Below are 13,763 nucleotides of genomic sequence, written 5' to 3'. Positions count from 1 at the left end.
AGCCATTAGCTCTTCCTTGCATCTAACTTTATAGGACGTTGAGTGTATTCTTTGGTGAGATTGTCTTTGTCGACAAGTGACCAAGTAAATTTCAGAATTTCAAAAATGATTTTGGACCGTATCTTTTAGATTTGTATCAAGTTTAATAAGGATCCGAGTGTCTTCTGGCTGAGTTAGGCAAACTCGCTTCCATCGGAGGCCGAGTTTAAGTAACATGCCGAGTATTTGGTTGTGTTAGCCAAATTTTACAACCTTGTATGTAATACAATTTAAAGTTTTAACCTTATAAAAGACGTCACTATTATTATATGTTCTACATAATTATGGTAATATTTATGATACAAAACATTTTTTTTACTATTTAAGATAAAAAGTTGTCTCTATTATCATATGTTGTACATAATGATAAAATTTAAGATAGATAAAAAGATGTCTCTATTATCTTATTTTCTACATAAAGATAATATTTAATATAAACATTTTAATTTAATATGAAATTATTATTTAATAGATAACATTAACGATTTAATTATTTTTAAAAATTAATTTTTTTTCTATTTTAATCATATAACTTTGTATATGCAAAACAACTTCAAATTCCAACCTTATCTTTTATAATATAGTTCTACATAATAACAATATTAAAAATATTTTTTATATTTTTTATGAAATTATTATTTAATTGTTAATAACAATGATTTAGTTATTTTTAATATAAAATATTTTGTTATATCTCACGCAACGCGCGGGCATTCGCCTAGTTTAGAGATATAGAAAGAGAAAAACAAATATGTGGCATTGATGTCGCTAGAAGGGGGGAGGGATGGAAATGTGACAGACCCACCCCCATTTAGGTTAAAATAAAGTGGATCTTGTAGTTTAATATCCCAAATTGTGACTAATTTTTTTGGTTAATTTTTTGTTAGGTTTTAATTGAATTTATCGGTATCACCGTCTAAATGTTTCACCATTTGTTGGTTGCATATAACTTAAATCAGGTTTTTACTTAATTTCTGGGGCCAATATCAAATTTCCTGTCATATGGTTTGAGTGTTTCGAGCTAGATAGAAAATGAAATAAGTGTGAAAAGATTTTCTTTGATTATTCATTTAAATTCTTGAAAAGTTCTTAACAACATAAAATATAACAAGTTGTATACCATAAACAAAGTTAACTTCATAGTAATGATATATATATATATATATATATATATATATATATATATATATATATATATATATATATATATATATATATATATATATATATATATATATAAAAGGTTCATGTGTTCTCCATATCTATTTTATGTTACAATGGACCAATAAAAATTTAAAGAAAAATTGAATTATTATCTAATCAAATAAACACAGATATTAAATGATATCCATAATTATAATTATTTTTTATGGAAACTAATTAAATTTGTCATTAATATCAGTAATAATATTTTTTCAGAATGAAGTCGCATCTAGGTTTTCATTTATGGCTTCGTGTTTTGTTTCAGGATCCACTCACTTAAAATACGATAAAATTGTCTGGAACATAGTGAATGAAAGTGTATTTTAGCACAAAAAGAGTTTATTTTAGTAAAATGAGAATGTTTCTAGTTGAATAATAGTGTATTCTAGTAGAATACACTAGAATATACTCTCGTTCTCCATATTTCAGACAACTTTATTGTATTTTAAGTGAGTGGGTCCTGAAACAAAAAAACAAACTCATACATGAGAATTCATCTAAAAAAATATTATTGCTGATATTAATGACGAATTTAATTAGTTTCCATGAAAATGAATTATAATTATGGACATCATTCAATATACATACATGAATATGCATATGAGAATTTATTTAAAAAAAAATATTGTTGCTGACATTAATGAGTAATATACATACAATTTTAGAAATTATATATATATATATATATATATATATATATATATATATATATATATATATATATATACTAGTTTATAACCCGTGGAAACCACAGTTACAAAATTAATTAAATATTCATAGTAAAAAATTCAAAATTATTAATCAATTATTTTATATAAAATTTTAAATACATTATTAATTAAGAGATTTTTTTTATTAGTTATGTAAAATTATAATTTTTGATTCAAACAAATATGTGGAATTAATTTATCATATATATTAGACTCTTTTTATTTGTGAACTAATGAAAACAATAATATAAAATATAAAATTTAAAATAAATAATAAATAGATTGACAAATAACATCACATTAATTAGGAGGTTTAATGAATTTAAAATAAAGAATTAATAGAATGACAAGTGTCATCATATTAATTAGGAGTTCTAATATTATGACACTTGGCAAAAGAACTACTCTTTTATTAGTATATATATATATATATATATATATATATATATATATATATATATATATATATATATATATATTAGTCTATTTTTTTACTTGATATTAATTTTGAATATGGTTTAAGAAATTTCTCATTTTTAGCACATAAAAAAATAAATTTGTTACATGGCATACATGACATATTTCTGTTCTCATTAACTTTTTTTTGAACGGAGGCTATATATTTAAAAAACAGAAGCTAATTAAAATTTGTAAAAAAAAAAAAAAAAAAAAAAAAAAAAAAAAAAAAAAAAAAACAATTAAGATAGAATTAGATGTTGAACCCACACATTCCAATTATTTTTTCCTTATTATTTCTAAAGGAAACCCAATTGAAAGAAAACATAACAATGTTATAAAATCCATTTTCTTTGTATTTTTATAAAATATGTTTTTTTCTTTTCTCTGTCTTTATAAAATAAGTTTTTCATAGAACATAATATTGAAATATGGAATTCTAGAGAAGTTCGAATCCACGAAAATTCAATGAATTGTAAGTCATTTTTCATTGAACATTATAACCTAAACGCCGTTGATTTTGAAACTAACTACACTGTTATAATCATTATAAATCAATGAGTTTAACATTAAGTTTTTATATTTTATGTTAAAACAAAATATCACCAGAATATGAAATTTCACAAAAAGAAAAATTAAAACGTATAAAAAAATGTGAGTAAATAAGAAAGAAATCTAATAAGTTAAAAGGGTATTGAAAATCTATATAAATTTATCAAAAGAAAATACTAGCAAATATAATTTTTTCGATAAAGATGGGATAAAAATTAGAAATGAAATTCTGTTGTACCATTATGATATTAAAACTATCCATTATATTATTATGTTTAATATTAAATGGGCAGTAAATAATCATAAATATATACAATTATGTTTTAAATATAGTTTTTTTTATTTAGAAAATGGTATTTTAATGAAATAACACCTAATTTAATCAATGATATATAAATACTTATTTTGATAGTAATTTTATAATAACACATGTTATAAAGTTTTATAAAAAAAAATAGAAAAAAAAACCAATAAGTTGAAGGTGTTTGATAGGGTGACAAATCATGTTTGATAAGGTGTTTTCGTTTTAATTAAAACGAAAACGAAACAATTACAAAACGAAAAACACGACACAGATAATATAAAGTAATAACTGGTTTATTTAATTAATATTTAATCATAAATTATACGATAAACACGATAGACAAATGTTAAATCGTGTCAGTTTTGTGTCGAATTTTGAACACTATTCGACATGTCAACATATTTTTTTTACACTTGATATGAACACGACACGAATAAGAGGTGAATCCAAAATTTTGAAATGTTGGGGCAGTTAATCTAAATAAAAGAAAAAACATTGGGGGCATGTGCCCTCCAAACCCTCTTCTTAAAGAACACGAATTTTAATTTTAATTTTATTCCTATTTGTTTCTCTCATGTCATATATTTTGACATATTGTCACCGTTATTATTTATACAAAGAAATATACGCTTTTAGTGGAAAAAATGAAATAAGATGGAATTAAAAATGAAATATTATTTGTACCATTTTAAATTTAATATAAAAAATTGATATAAAGTCGAAGATGGTCTTTAATTCAACTTCTTAAAACTTATCATTCTGAATTCGTTAACAGTTCAAGATTGAATACTCCACAGAGTCACCACTGTGACATTTACCACGTGGCATATCATTAGTAGGTTAACAGCGGTAGGCCCCATTTCCCACTCGAAAAATGAATATATAAAGCCACTCCACCTCCATCTATCTCCTACAAGCTCCACCTCCTTCCTTCTGCTTACTCCACCGCCATCTCCGCCTCCGGCCACTGAGCACAGAATCAAAAACCAGAAATTTATTACACACTTCAGAAGGCTACAAAATGGGTACCGGAGAATATGACTACCCGAAATCGAACTTCGAGCAGCAACCGCACAAAGTTGCCATTCCGCCGCCGCAACCATTCATAAAATCGTTGAAGACCACCGTGAAAGAAACATTTTTTCCCGACGACCCACTGCGCCAATTCAAAAACCAGCCTCCTTCACGAAAATTCGTACTCGGAGTTCAGTATTTCTTCCCCATTTTCGACTGGGGATCTCGTTATAATTTGAGTTTCTTTAAATCCGACATAATTGCTGGTATCACCATTGCCAGTTTAGCAATCCCTCAGGGGATCAGCTACGCTAAGCTCGCCAACCTGCCGCCGATTCTCGGCCTGTGTAAGCTCTCAAACTTTTCCGGCGTTATTTCACCTCTATCAATTATCATGGTGGGTTTAGACTTCGATATAAATTACTGAGAGAGAAAATTTGTATTTTTTTTTTGTTGAAATTTGCAGATTCGAGCTTCATTCCTCCGTTAGTCTATGCTATGATGGGAAGTTCGAAAGACTTAGCAGTGGGGACGGTGGCAGTAGCGTCGCTGCTGATAGGTTCCATGTTAGGTGCGGTGGTGAACGCCAATGAAGACCCAAAGTTGTATCTTCAGTTAGCTTTCATGGCAACGTTCTTCGCCGGAGTTCTCCAAGCTTCATTGGGAATCTTTAGGTTAATATACAGATCTTCAAACACATATTTAATTAACAAATAAAATTAAGGCCTCCCTACGCCATAAACATGAAACTTAAGGCTGATTAATATCCATAATCGAATCCATGCAGGCTTGGGTTTATCGTTGATTTCTTGTCACACGCGACGATCGTAGGGTTCATGGGTGGCGCTGCGACGGTGGTTTGTTTACAGCAGCTGAAAGGGATATTGGGTCTCGAACACTTCACTCATGGCACTGATCTTGTGTCTGTGTTGCGATCTGTCTTCACTCAAACCCACGAGGTTCTTGAAATAAATTATTGATTTTTTACTCCCTTTATTAATTAAAAAAATAATTGACTTTTAATACGTTTTACATGTTATTAATACTAATAAATTAATTCTCAAAACTACAGTGGAGGTGGGAGAGTGCAGTTTTGGGCATTTGCTTCTTGTTCTATCTCTTGGTTGCTAGATTTGTTGTAAGTATTTATTTTTTAATATATATTCATTCACTTCGTTGGTTTATATATATATATATATATATATATATATATATATATATATATATATATATATATATATATATATATATATATATAAACACGAATTAAATTAAAATTAATCTGAAAACTGATGTAAACAGAGTACAAAACGACCAAAGCTATTTTGGATATCGGCAATGGCTCCATTGACATCGGTCATCTTGGGGAGCGTTCTTGTTTATCTCACCCATGCCGAGAAACACGGAGTTCAAGTGGTTAGTTTCTTAATTCAGATAACCAAATTTTTATATCTCACTATCCATTCTATATTTCGTCCTTAGTACAAAAAATTGTTATTATCTCGGAGAGTTATCAAAATGATAAACACGATAACACTGGTAAAAGATTCTGGATCTACTATACTATCCAAACCGTATGTCATCAGATATATGTCATTATCTTACATCCGACATATTTCGGACAATTTTCATAAAGTCATAGGACTATTGGTCAATAAGATTCTTTCATAGTTTCTTTTGTATCCCTTAATTTAAAAAAAAAAAAAAAAATTATAAATACAATAATTAGTTACGTCTTTTGTGTAAAATACAGATTGGGGAATTGAAGAAAGGACTAAACCCTATAACAATAATGGACTTGTCTTTTGGGTCTCAATATCTATCTACGGCAATCAAGACCGGCATCGTCACGGGTGTTATTGCCCTTGCTGTAAGTCGTTTGTCCTTTATGCTTTACCACTTGTACTTTCAATTATTTCTTCCCACTTGCATTTACTTCTAAAAAAGAAAAAAAAATGTTCAGAGTCACGGGACTATTTGTTTGATCAAAAAATGGGTAGCAAAATATTCCATAAAATCAAAAAGTACATGTACGAACGATATAAGTCATTACAATATGTCTATAGTGATAAGGGGTAACAATGTAATTTTGCATTTCATTCCAAACCAAAACATGTTACATGATTTAATGCATAAGGTGCAAGTCATTAGAGAGGGTCTGTATATCTTGTGGGATGACAATGTAATTTGCATTCCATTACCTAATTTTCACCCCAATCCCAAATAGAATCATATTTAGAGCATATAGTACAAGTCATTATATAGCATATTCTCATCAGGGGCAATAATGTAATTGCAAACAGGAAGGAATTGCTGTGGGAAGAAGCTTCGCCATGTTCAAGAACTACAACATTGATGGAAACAAGGAGATGATTGCTTTTGGCATGATGAACATAGCTGGATCATGCACTTCTTGCTACCTTACCACTGGTGTGTAAAATTACCATTATACCCTTTTTTTTTTCGATATCTTCAAGCTTTTGGTTTAAGTTACATATTTCTTTTACTAAATTGATATAAATTATAGGTCCATTTTCGCGTTCGGCTGTAAACTTCAATGCGGGATGCAAAACTGCGGTTTCAAACATCGTGATGGCAATCGCGGTGATGATCACATTGTTGTTCCTGACACCACTTTTTCATTACACACCGCTTGTTGTGTTGTCTTCAATCATCATTTCAGCAATGTTGGGTCTTATTAACTATGAAGAAGCTATTCACCTATGGAATCTCGACAAGTTTGACTTCGTTGTGTGCATGAGCGCGTATTTTGGGGTGGTATTTGGGAGCGTTGAAATCGGATTAGTGATTGCGGTAAAAAAATTAGTTAATTACATAATTTATAAAATATAATACAGTCTCATGTGTTTTCAGTATTTTAATTTAGTTTAAATGGGACACTTGTAGGTTGCATTGTCGTTGCTTAGGGTGCTCCTATTTGTCGCAAGGCCAAAGACATTTGCACTAGGTCACATACCTGATTCATCGATCTATAGAAGCATCGATCAATACCAAAACGTGAAAACTGTCCCTGGAATCCTCATACTTCAAATTGATGCACCAATTTACTTTGCTAACGCTGGCTACTTGCGTGAAAGGTATAATTATTCAGCTCATCGAGTTAAAATGTTTAAAAAAAAACGTACCCTTGAACGATTTTTTAAATTCAAATTTTCTCTATTTCTCAGAATTTCAAGATGGGTTAATGAGGAGGAAGACAGATTGAAGTCGGCAGGAGAGGATAGCTTGCAATACGTCATACTTGCATTGAGTGGTAAGTGACCAACAACCGAATCATCTAGTTTAGAAAAAACAAAAAAATAAAAAATGTAAAAAAAATAACATCGTGGTGGTTGCAGCGGTGGGGAATATCGACACGAGCGGGATTACAATGATCGGAGAGGTTAAAAAGGTTATGGAAAGAAGAGGACTAAAGGTACTAAATATTAACCATGTTTTAAGGATCTATTGTTTAAATCTGAACAATGTATGGCTAAATCTTGATGTGTTACATATGATAATCTTGTATATATAGTTGGTTTTGGCGAATCCGGGAGGAGAGGTGATAAAAAAGATGAATAAAGCGAAGTTGATAGAAGTCATCGGGCAGGAATGGATATATCTAACGGTAGGAGAAGCCGTTGGAGCCTGCAACTTCATGCTTCATACATACAAAAATGTTGAAAAGTCGGGTTCAAGTGGATCATCGTTGGGAAAAGAGACGCAAAGTGACAGTAACGTTTAATGCGACGTCGTTATAAGAGCATTTGTTAGTATTTGTCTTGAGAGGCGTATTCATGCTGATAAATAATTTGTATATTGATTAGCTCCTTTTGTCAAGTTCTTCTAATTTTTACAAGTAGAACGTTCTCTTTCAAGTAAAATGTGCAAGGAAAACGGATAATAATTACCGAGTTACGAAATGGAAGTAAGGGCTCGTTTTCAGCTACCATTGTCAGATTTACACATTGATACGTCTTACATCAGAAATTATAAAGCGTTAATATAAAAATGATAGTACAAGCATATTTACACCATACATATTCACATATTGTCAATTTGTCATATTGAGATATATCTCTAAAACTTAGCGACAACACATAACATACAAACGTCATTAATAACATTCTAAGGAAATTACGGGCTTGTACAGAAAAAAAAGTGGTGAAATAGTTAATTATGCAAGTAAAAAAAAAAAAAAAAAGGTAAAGATGCAATTAGTTATCAACTAATTATGCATATTTCTCGCTACAGATTGTGATAATAAGAGAAGATCATATGATTTGGTGGTCCAGGCCTTTTCTGATGACATCTATTCGAGATTGTTGAGCATGTTAATGAAGCCTTCCTCTTATTATGTCTCCATGGCTAGGAATGTCTGGAACCTTCCATAGTGAAGGTGCCCTCTTTTGTAGGATGTGTGTTTTGGCACCTTTTCTAAAGTCTGCTTATGTTTTGCTTTCTTTGAAGTAAAAGATGATTGTTTTGGTATTGTTTTTTTTTTCTTGATCGAAGGGGTATCCCTTTTTTATCGAAAAAATATATCTTATAGTAGTTTGATTAAAAATATTGAGTGTGTATGTGTATATATTCTAATATTTAAAAGTAAATACAAATAATACTTGCCAACCATATTTGGGCTTTAAATTACTTAAATTGCATGATGGTATTTTGGGCTTATAGAGTATCTAGTGACTAGTCCATGTTTTTGTTTAGTTCAAAAAATAAATAAAGCCCAGCCTCTTATACCTTTTTTTTTATTTTTGTACGGGCCAAATTAGAAAGAAAAAAAAGGTAAACTTAAGTTATTTATGTTTTAATGATTAGCAAAAAGAGAATAAAAGAAAAGGGGTTTTAACCCCTGTGGAACGATCGAGAGAAAACTAAAATACACATTCGTATATAATATATGTGTCGTGAAATCAAAAGAAGACACGGAGATCATGGATTAAAAATGTAACATAAAATCTATGTATGTGTGCTCGGGTGCAACAAATGTTTTATATATATATATATATATATATATATATATATATATATATATATATATATATATATATATATATATATAGAGAGAGAGAGAGAGAGAGAGAGAGTTGAAGAAGAAAATTGAAGGTGTGGCGATGTGGTGGTGCTAGGGTGGCACAAGAGACAAGCAACGATTATAGTGTCAGGACTGCGTGAAAATAACCCACACCAATGTTATGTGTGTAAACTAATGAACAAAATATTGTTGGAGTTTCATTATTGAATAATAAAGCAGTACATTGTAATAAAAGGGAAATACAATATAAACAGGAAAAGTTAATTAGGTTAAACATAGTTATTGGGCTAAAAGGTCAAACATGGCCCAAATCAGAAAAATGCCTAATAACTTTATTATTCTGTTAAACCCCCCCCCCCCCCCCCCATTTTCCTTTTTTTTTCCTTTTTTTCTAAAACTCATACAACAATAAGCAATGAGAGTTTGTCAGTCAGAAAATGAAACCGAGAAGCAGTCAAAGCTTTCGTAAATATATCAGCAATATGCATTGTGGATGGAACATGAGGAAGAGAAATAGTCCCCTGCTGAAAGTGGTGACGAGTGAAATGACATTCAATCTCAATATTTTTTTCCACTCATGAAACAATGAATTCTTGGCAATCCTTACCGCACACTCATTGTCACAATGCAAAGGGATAGGCAGTGAAATATGAACACTCGTGCCTGCAAAAAGCCATCACAACCACACAATCTCGCAAGTAACAATAGCTATAGTTCGATACTCAAATTAAGTAGATGATCGAGAGACAACATCTTGTTTCTTACTTTCCCATGAAATCAACAAATCTCCAAGAAATATACAATACCTAGTAGTAGAATTGATATCATAAACATTGTTATCCAAGTCGGCATCACTATAGGCAAACAACTCAAGAGAGGAAGTGAATGATGTTGGGGTGCAAAGTTCTTCATTTGGTGATGACTTTAAGGCTTCACCCCTTTTATGACATGTGTGGGAATAGCCTTGTGGCTTATGGTTTAAGCTTCCCTATATATAGTAGTTTAATGTTTTGTGTAGGTTGAGAGAGCTTCCATTTTGTATAGATGAGTAGATTAGTTTGAGAGAGCGTATTGTAGGAAGCAAGTACATGCTACTATAAATTTTGTTCTACTACATTTTAACTATACAATTGTACTTAAACATTAATTTGTTTCTTTCGTTTATGCATTTCTACATTCTGCAATGTCAAATCAAAGCTTCATGTCCTAACAAGTGGTATCAGATCCAAACCATGAAGCTTCAAGAGATTAGTTCATGGAAGATGGAACGGTTCATGATTTGACTATATTTTGCGTAATTGATTCAAGATTCGACATCTTTTTGTGAGTCTCTCCAAAATTTCTAAATTATGTATATCTTTCTTTGAATTTCTTGTTTATCAAGATTTTACAACTTGATCTATTTCGTTTCATGCCAAATTTGTTGATCCGATTCATTTCCTTTCATTGATTCATATATTTTTTTAGCCCGATCCTATTGATCCAATATGTATTTGTTGATCTAGTCCGATCTATGTTAAATTGATCCAAATATACAATTTGTTAGTGTTCATATGATTCAAAAGCCCAAATTCTTGTTTACAGTTCACCTGATCTGATTGAAAGCCCAAATCATTCACTGATTTTTCAAAACTTTTCTCGACATCTGCTTTATCATTCATTCACATTGTTTGCTGGATTTTCTTCTCAAATCACTCAATACCGAATCAGAATTCATCTCTAAATCTCGCATCCAATTGTGTACTTAATCTACAAAAGATTTCTTTTGGATTTGGTTTGATCTTCAACGTGATATCATCTCATCAATTTTGTTGTGGTTCCAAATCGTTAATCGATCTACAGATTTGATTTGATTTGTTAATTGGTTCTTTCAACTGGATCGATTTGGAAGAAAATTTAGGTATATGACTTGTGTTCTTAATTCATCCAAGAGTTAGACAAGTACTGATGGATGAGGTGTACAAGTCTAAGTTCTCAATTCATCCAGGAGCTACAAAGATGTACAGGGACCTCAGACACAGTTACTAGTGGCCTTGTATGAAGAGAGATGTAACATGGTACGTCGAGAGGTTTTTGACTTGTCGGGAGGTTAAGGCGGAACACTAGATGCCCCATGGAAAATTACAACCTTTGGATATCCCGATGTGAAAGTGGGAACAAATAACGATGGACTTCATCACCAAATTACCAAAGACTCCTCATGGTGTAGACACTATCTGGGTAATGTCGGATAAATTAAACAAGAGTGCCCACTTCATGCCTATTTGAGAAAGCTTGATAGGTGCATTTTATGCACCTATTTTGCATGTTTATTTCCGTCTTTTTATAGCATTCTACTTCATAATTCTTGCATTTAGTTGATTATTAGGGCAATTACATATTTCATTAAGAATGCCTGGTACTTCACTATTTTTGATTTATTTTGTAGGCATTATGGAGCATGGAACGTGGAGCTTGGATGCATGGATGCTTGGATGCTTGGAGCGTAGAGCTTTGGAACATGAAGAGAAGATGAACCGGTCATTCCATGGCAGAAAACATGAAGATGGAGCCAACAGTGAAGACTTTTTGGAATTTTAGCAAAAAGCATGGGTCATGCCAAAAACACATGGTCAAGACAAATGGCCATGCCAAAAACACATGGGCAAAAGGCATGGCCATGCCAAAAACGCATGGCCTAATGGCAAGTCATGTGAACTTTAATAAAAGAGGAGGAGACGTCATCTTGAAGGAGAGAACGGTTTTTGGAGCAGTTTCTGGCGATCTAGGGCGATTTTGGGAGAATTCTTGGAGCTTTTGAGAAGACTTAATCATTGCAAACATTTGGATTTCATTTTTTGTAAGGATTAAACATTCCAATTCCATCTTTATTCTTGTTTGATTTGTTCTTAGCCATGTGTGGCTAAGAAACCCTAGTTTCTAGTTCTTGTTCAAAACATGTTGATTGCTTGACTTGAAGCATATGATTTGATGTTTGATTTGTGATTCTATTCTAGTGATTATGTTTTTGTTTAACTAGAATCCTTCAATTTGATTTATGTTTGATTGGCCACTTTCATGAATTGAATTTTTGTGCAGTTAATTAACTTTTAGGGCACCTAATCGTTCTATTGAGTTAATAATTGGTAACAAACAATAAGTTTTCTTATTGTAAAACATATATCACATGTTTTCACACTTCCGAGCGTATGAGAAGAAATGAACATTGTTGGGAAGCTTGTACAAAACTTAATGCGGTTTTTCAATACAATCTAAGAGCGTGTTTAGGTTGAATTAGTAAAGCTAGGTCTAATCAAAGAGCGTGTTTTGGTTAGATAATTTGGCAAGCGAGAGTTATTAGAGCGTGTTAATACCTTTCAGTACCAACATAGAATAGCAATCTTGAATTACATCAAGTCATAATCAAGTTGAACAACAACATTGAGAACTAGAACTAGAACCATTCAATCAATTTGTTTACAAATCTATTTCATTTTGTGCATGCTTTTAAAGTAGATTGTTATTTAATTATTTACTTTTGCAAACAAACCCCCCCTTTGTGACCAAAGTACCTTGCGCAAAAAGGTATAGACTTTTGTCCTGTGTCTCTGTGGTTCGACCCTGCTTGCCTTGTACTACTTTTTAGTGCGTTAAAGCAGTGTATTTGGAGTCTATTGTACCCCTATTATTTGTTGGGTTTGACACCCCTAACAAAGCTCCTCAGAGGAGAAAATTGCAGAAGTGTACATTAAGGAGGTAGTCTCTCGGAACGGAGTACCAATCTCAATAATCACTGACAGAGATGTTCGTTACACATCTTGGTTTTGGAGGAAGTTCCATGATGAGCTAGGTACTCGGTTGCATATTAGTACAACTTATCACCCTCAGACTGATGAGCAGAGTAAACAAAAACATACAAACTCTTAAGGACATGTTAAGGGAATATGTACTTGACTTCAGTGGAAGCTGGTATACATACCTACTATTAGCAAAGTTCTCGTATAACAACAACTACCATTATAGTATTGGTAGACCTCCCTTCGAGATGCTTTATGGGAGAAAGTGTTGAACACCCATATGATGGGGAGAAGTTGGCTAGCGAGTCATGGGAAGTACTAACATTGTAATAAATTCTACTGAATTTATCCAACAACTTAGAGAAAGACTATAAACTACTCAGATGCAGCAGGAAGAGTTATGTAGATCGACGAAGGTCGGATCTTGAGTTCCTAGTTGGAGATATCATACTACTCAAGGTTACGCAATGGAACGGTGTCATTCGGTTCCGGGAGAATGGAAAGTTAGGCCATATGTACATTGGACCCTTTCGAGTTATTGATCGACTGGGCAAGGTTGCCTACTGTTTGGATCTTCCAAAAGAGCTCAGTCAGATCCACAACACATTTCATGTCTCCCAATTAAGGAAGTGCATAACAGATGAATCTGCAATTGTACGGTTGTA

At 31.8% G+C, this 13,763-nt stretch overlaps 1 protein-coding gene across 1 annotated transcript; it reads left to right on the top strand.

Annotated features, from left to right (window-relative positions):
- Positions 1 to 4,162: 4,162 nt before the first annotated feature.
- Positions 4,163 to 8,230, top strand: LOC145072037 (sulfate transporter 3.1-like). Its single transcript, XM_079018403.1, has 12 exons — positions 4,163 to 4,625; positions 4,745 to 4,952; positions 5,066 to 5,237; positions 5,351 to 5,416; positions 5,581 to 5,694; positions 6,032 to 6,148; positions 6,582 to 6,708; positions 6,806 to 7,092; positions 7,186 to 7,376; positions 7,467 to 7,552; positions 7,638 to 7,714; positions 7,814 to 8,230. Exons 1-12 carry the CDS (start codon positions 4,286 to 4,288, stop codon positions 8,021 to 8,023), a joined length of 1,995 nt encoding a protein of 664 aa, XP_078874529.1. The 5' UTR covers positions 4,163 to 4,285; the 3' UTR covers positions 8,024 to 8,230.
- Positions 8,231 to 13,763: the final 5,533 nt, after the last annotated feature.

Source organism: Lactuca serriola, chromosome 9, assembly GCF_051521515.1.
Source record: "Lactuca serriola cultivar US96UC23 chromosome 9, Lser_US96UC23_V15, whole genome shotgun sequence".
NCBI classification, from domain to species: domain Eukaryota; kingdom Viridiplantae; phylum Streptophyta; class Magnoliopsida; order Asterales; family Asteraceae; genus Lactuca; species Lactuca serriola.
The sequence above is the reverse complement of the archived record's forward strand: the minus strand, read 5'-3'. Positions and strand labels throughout refer to the sequence as shown.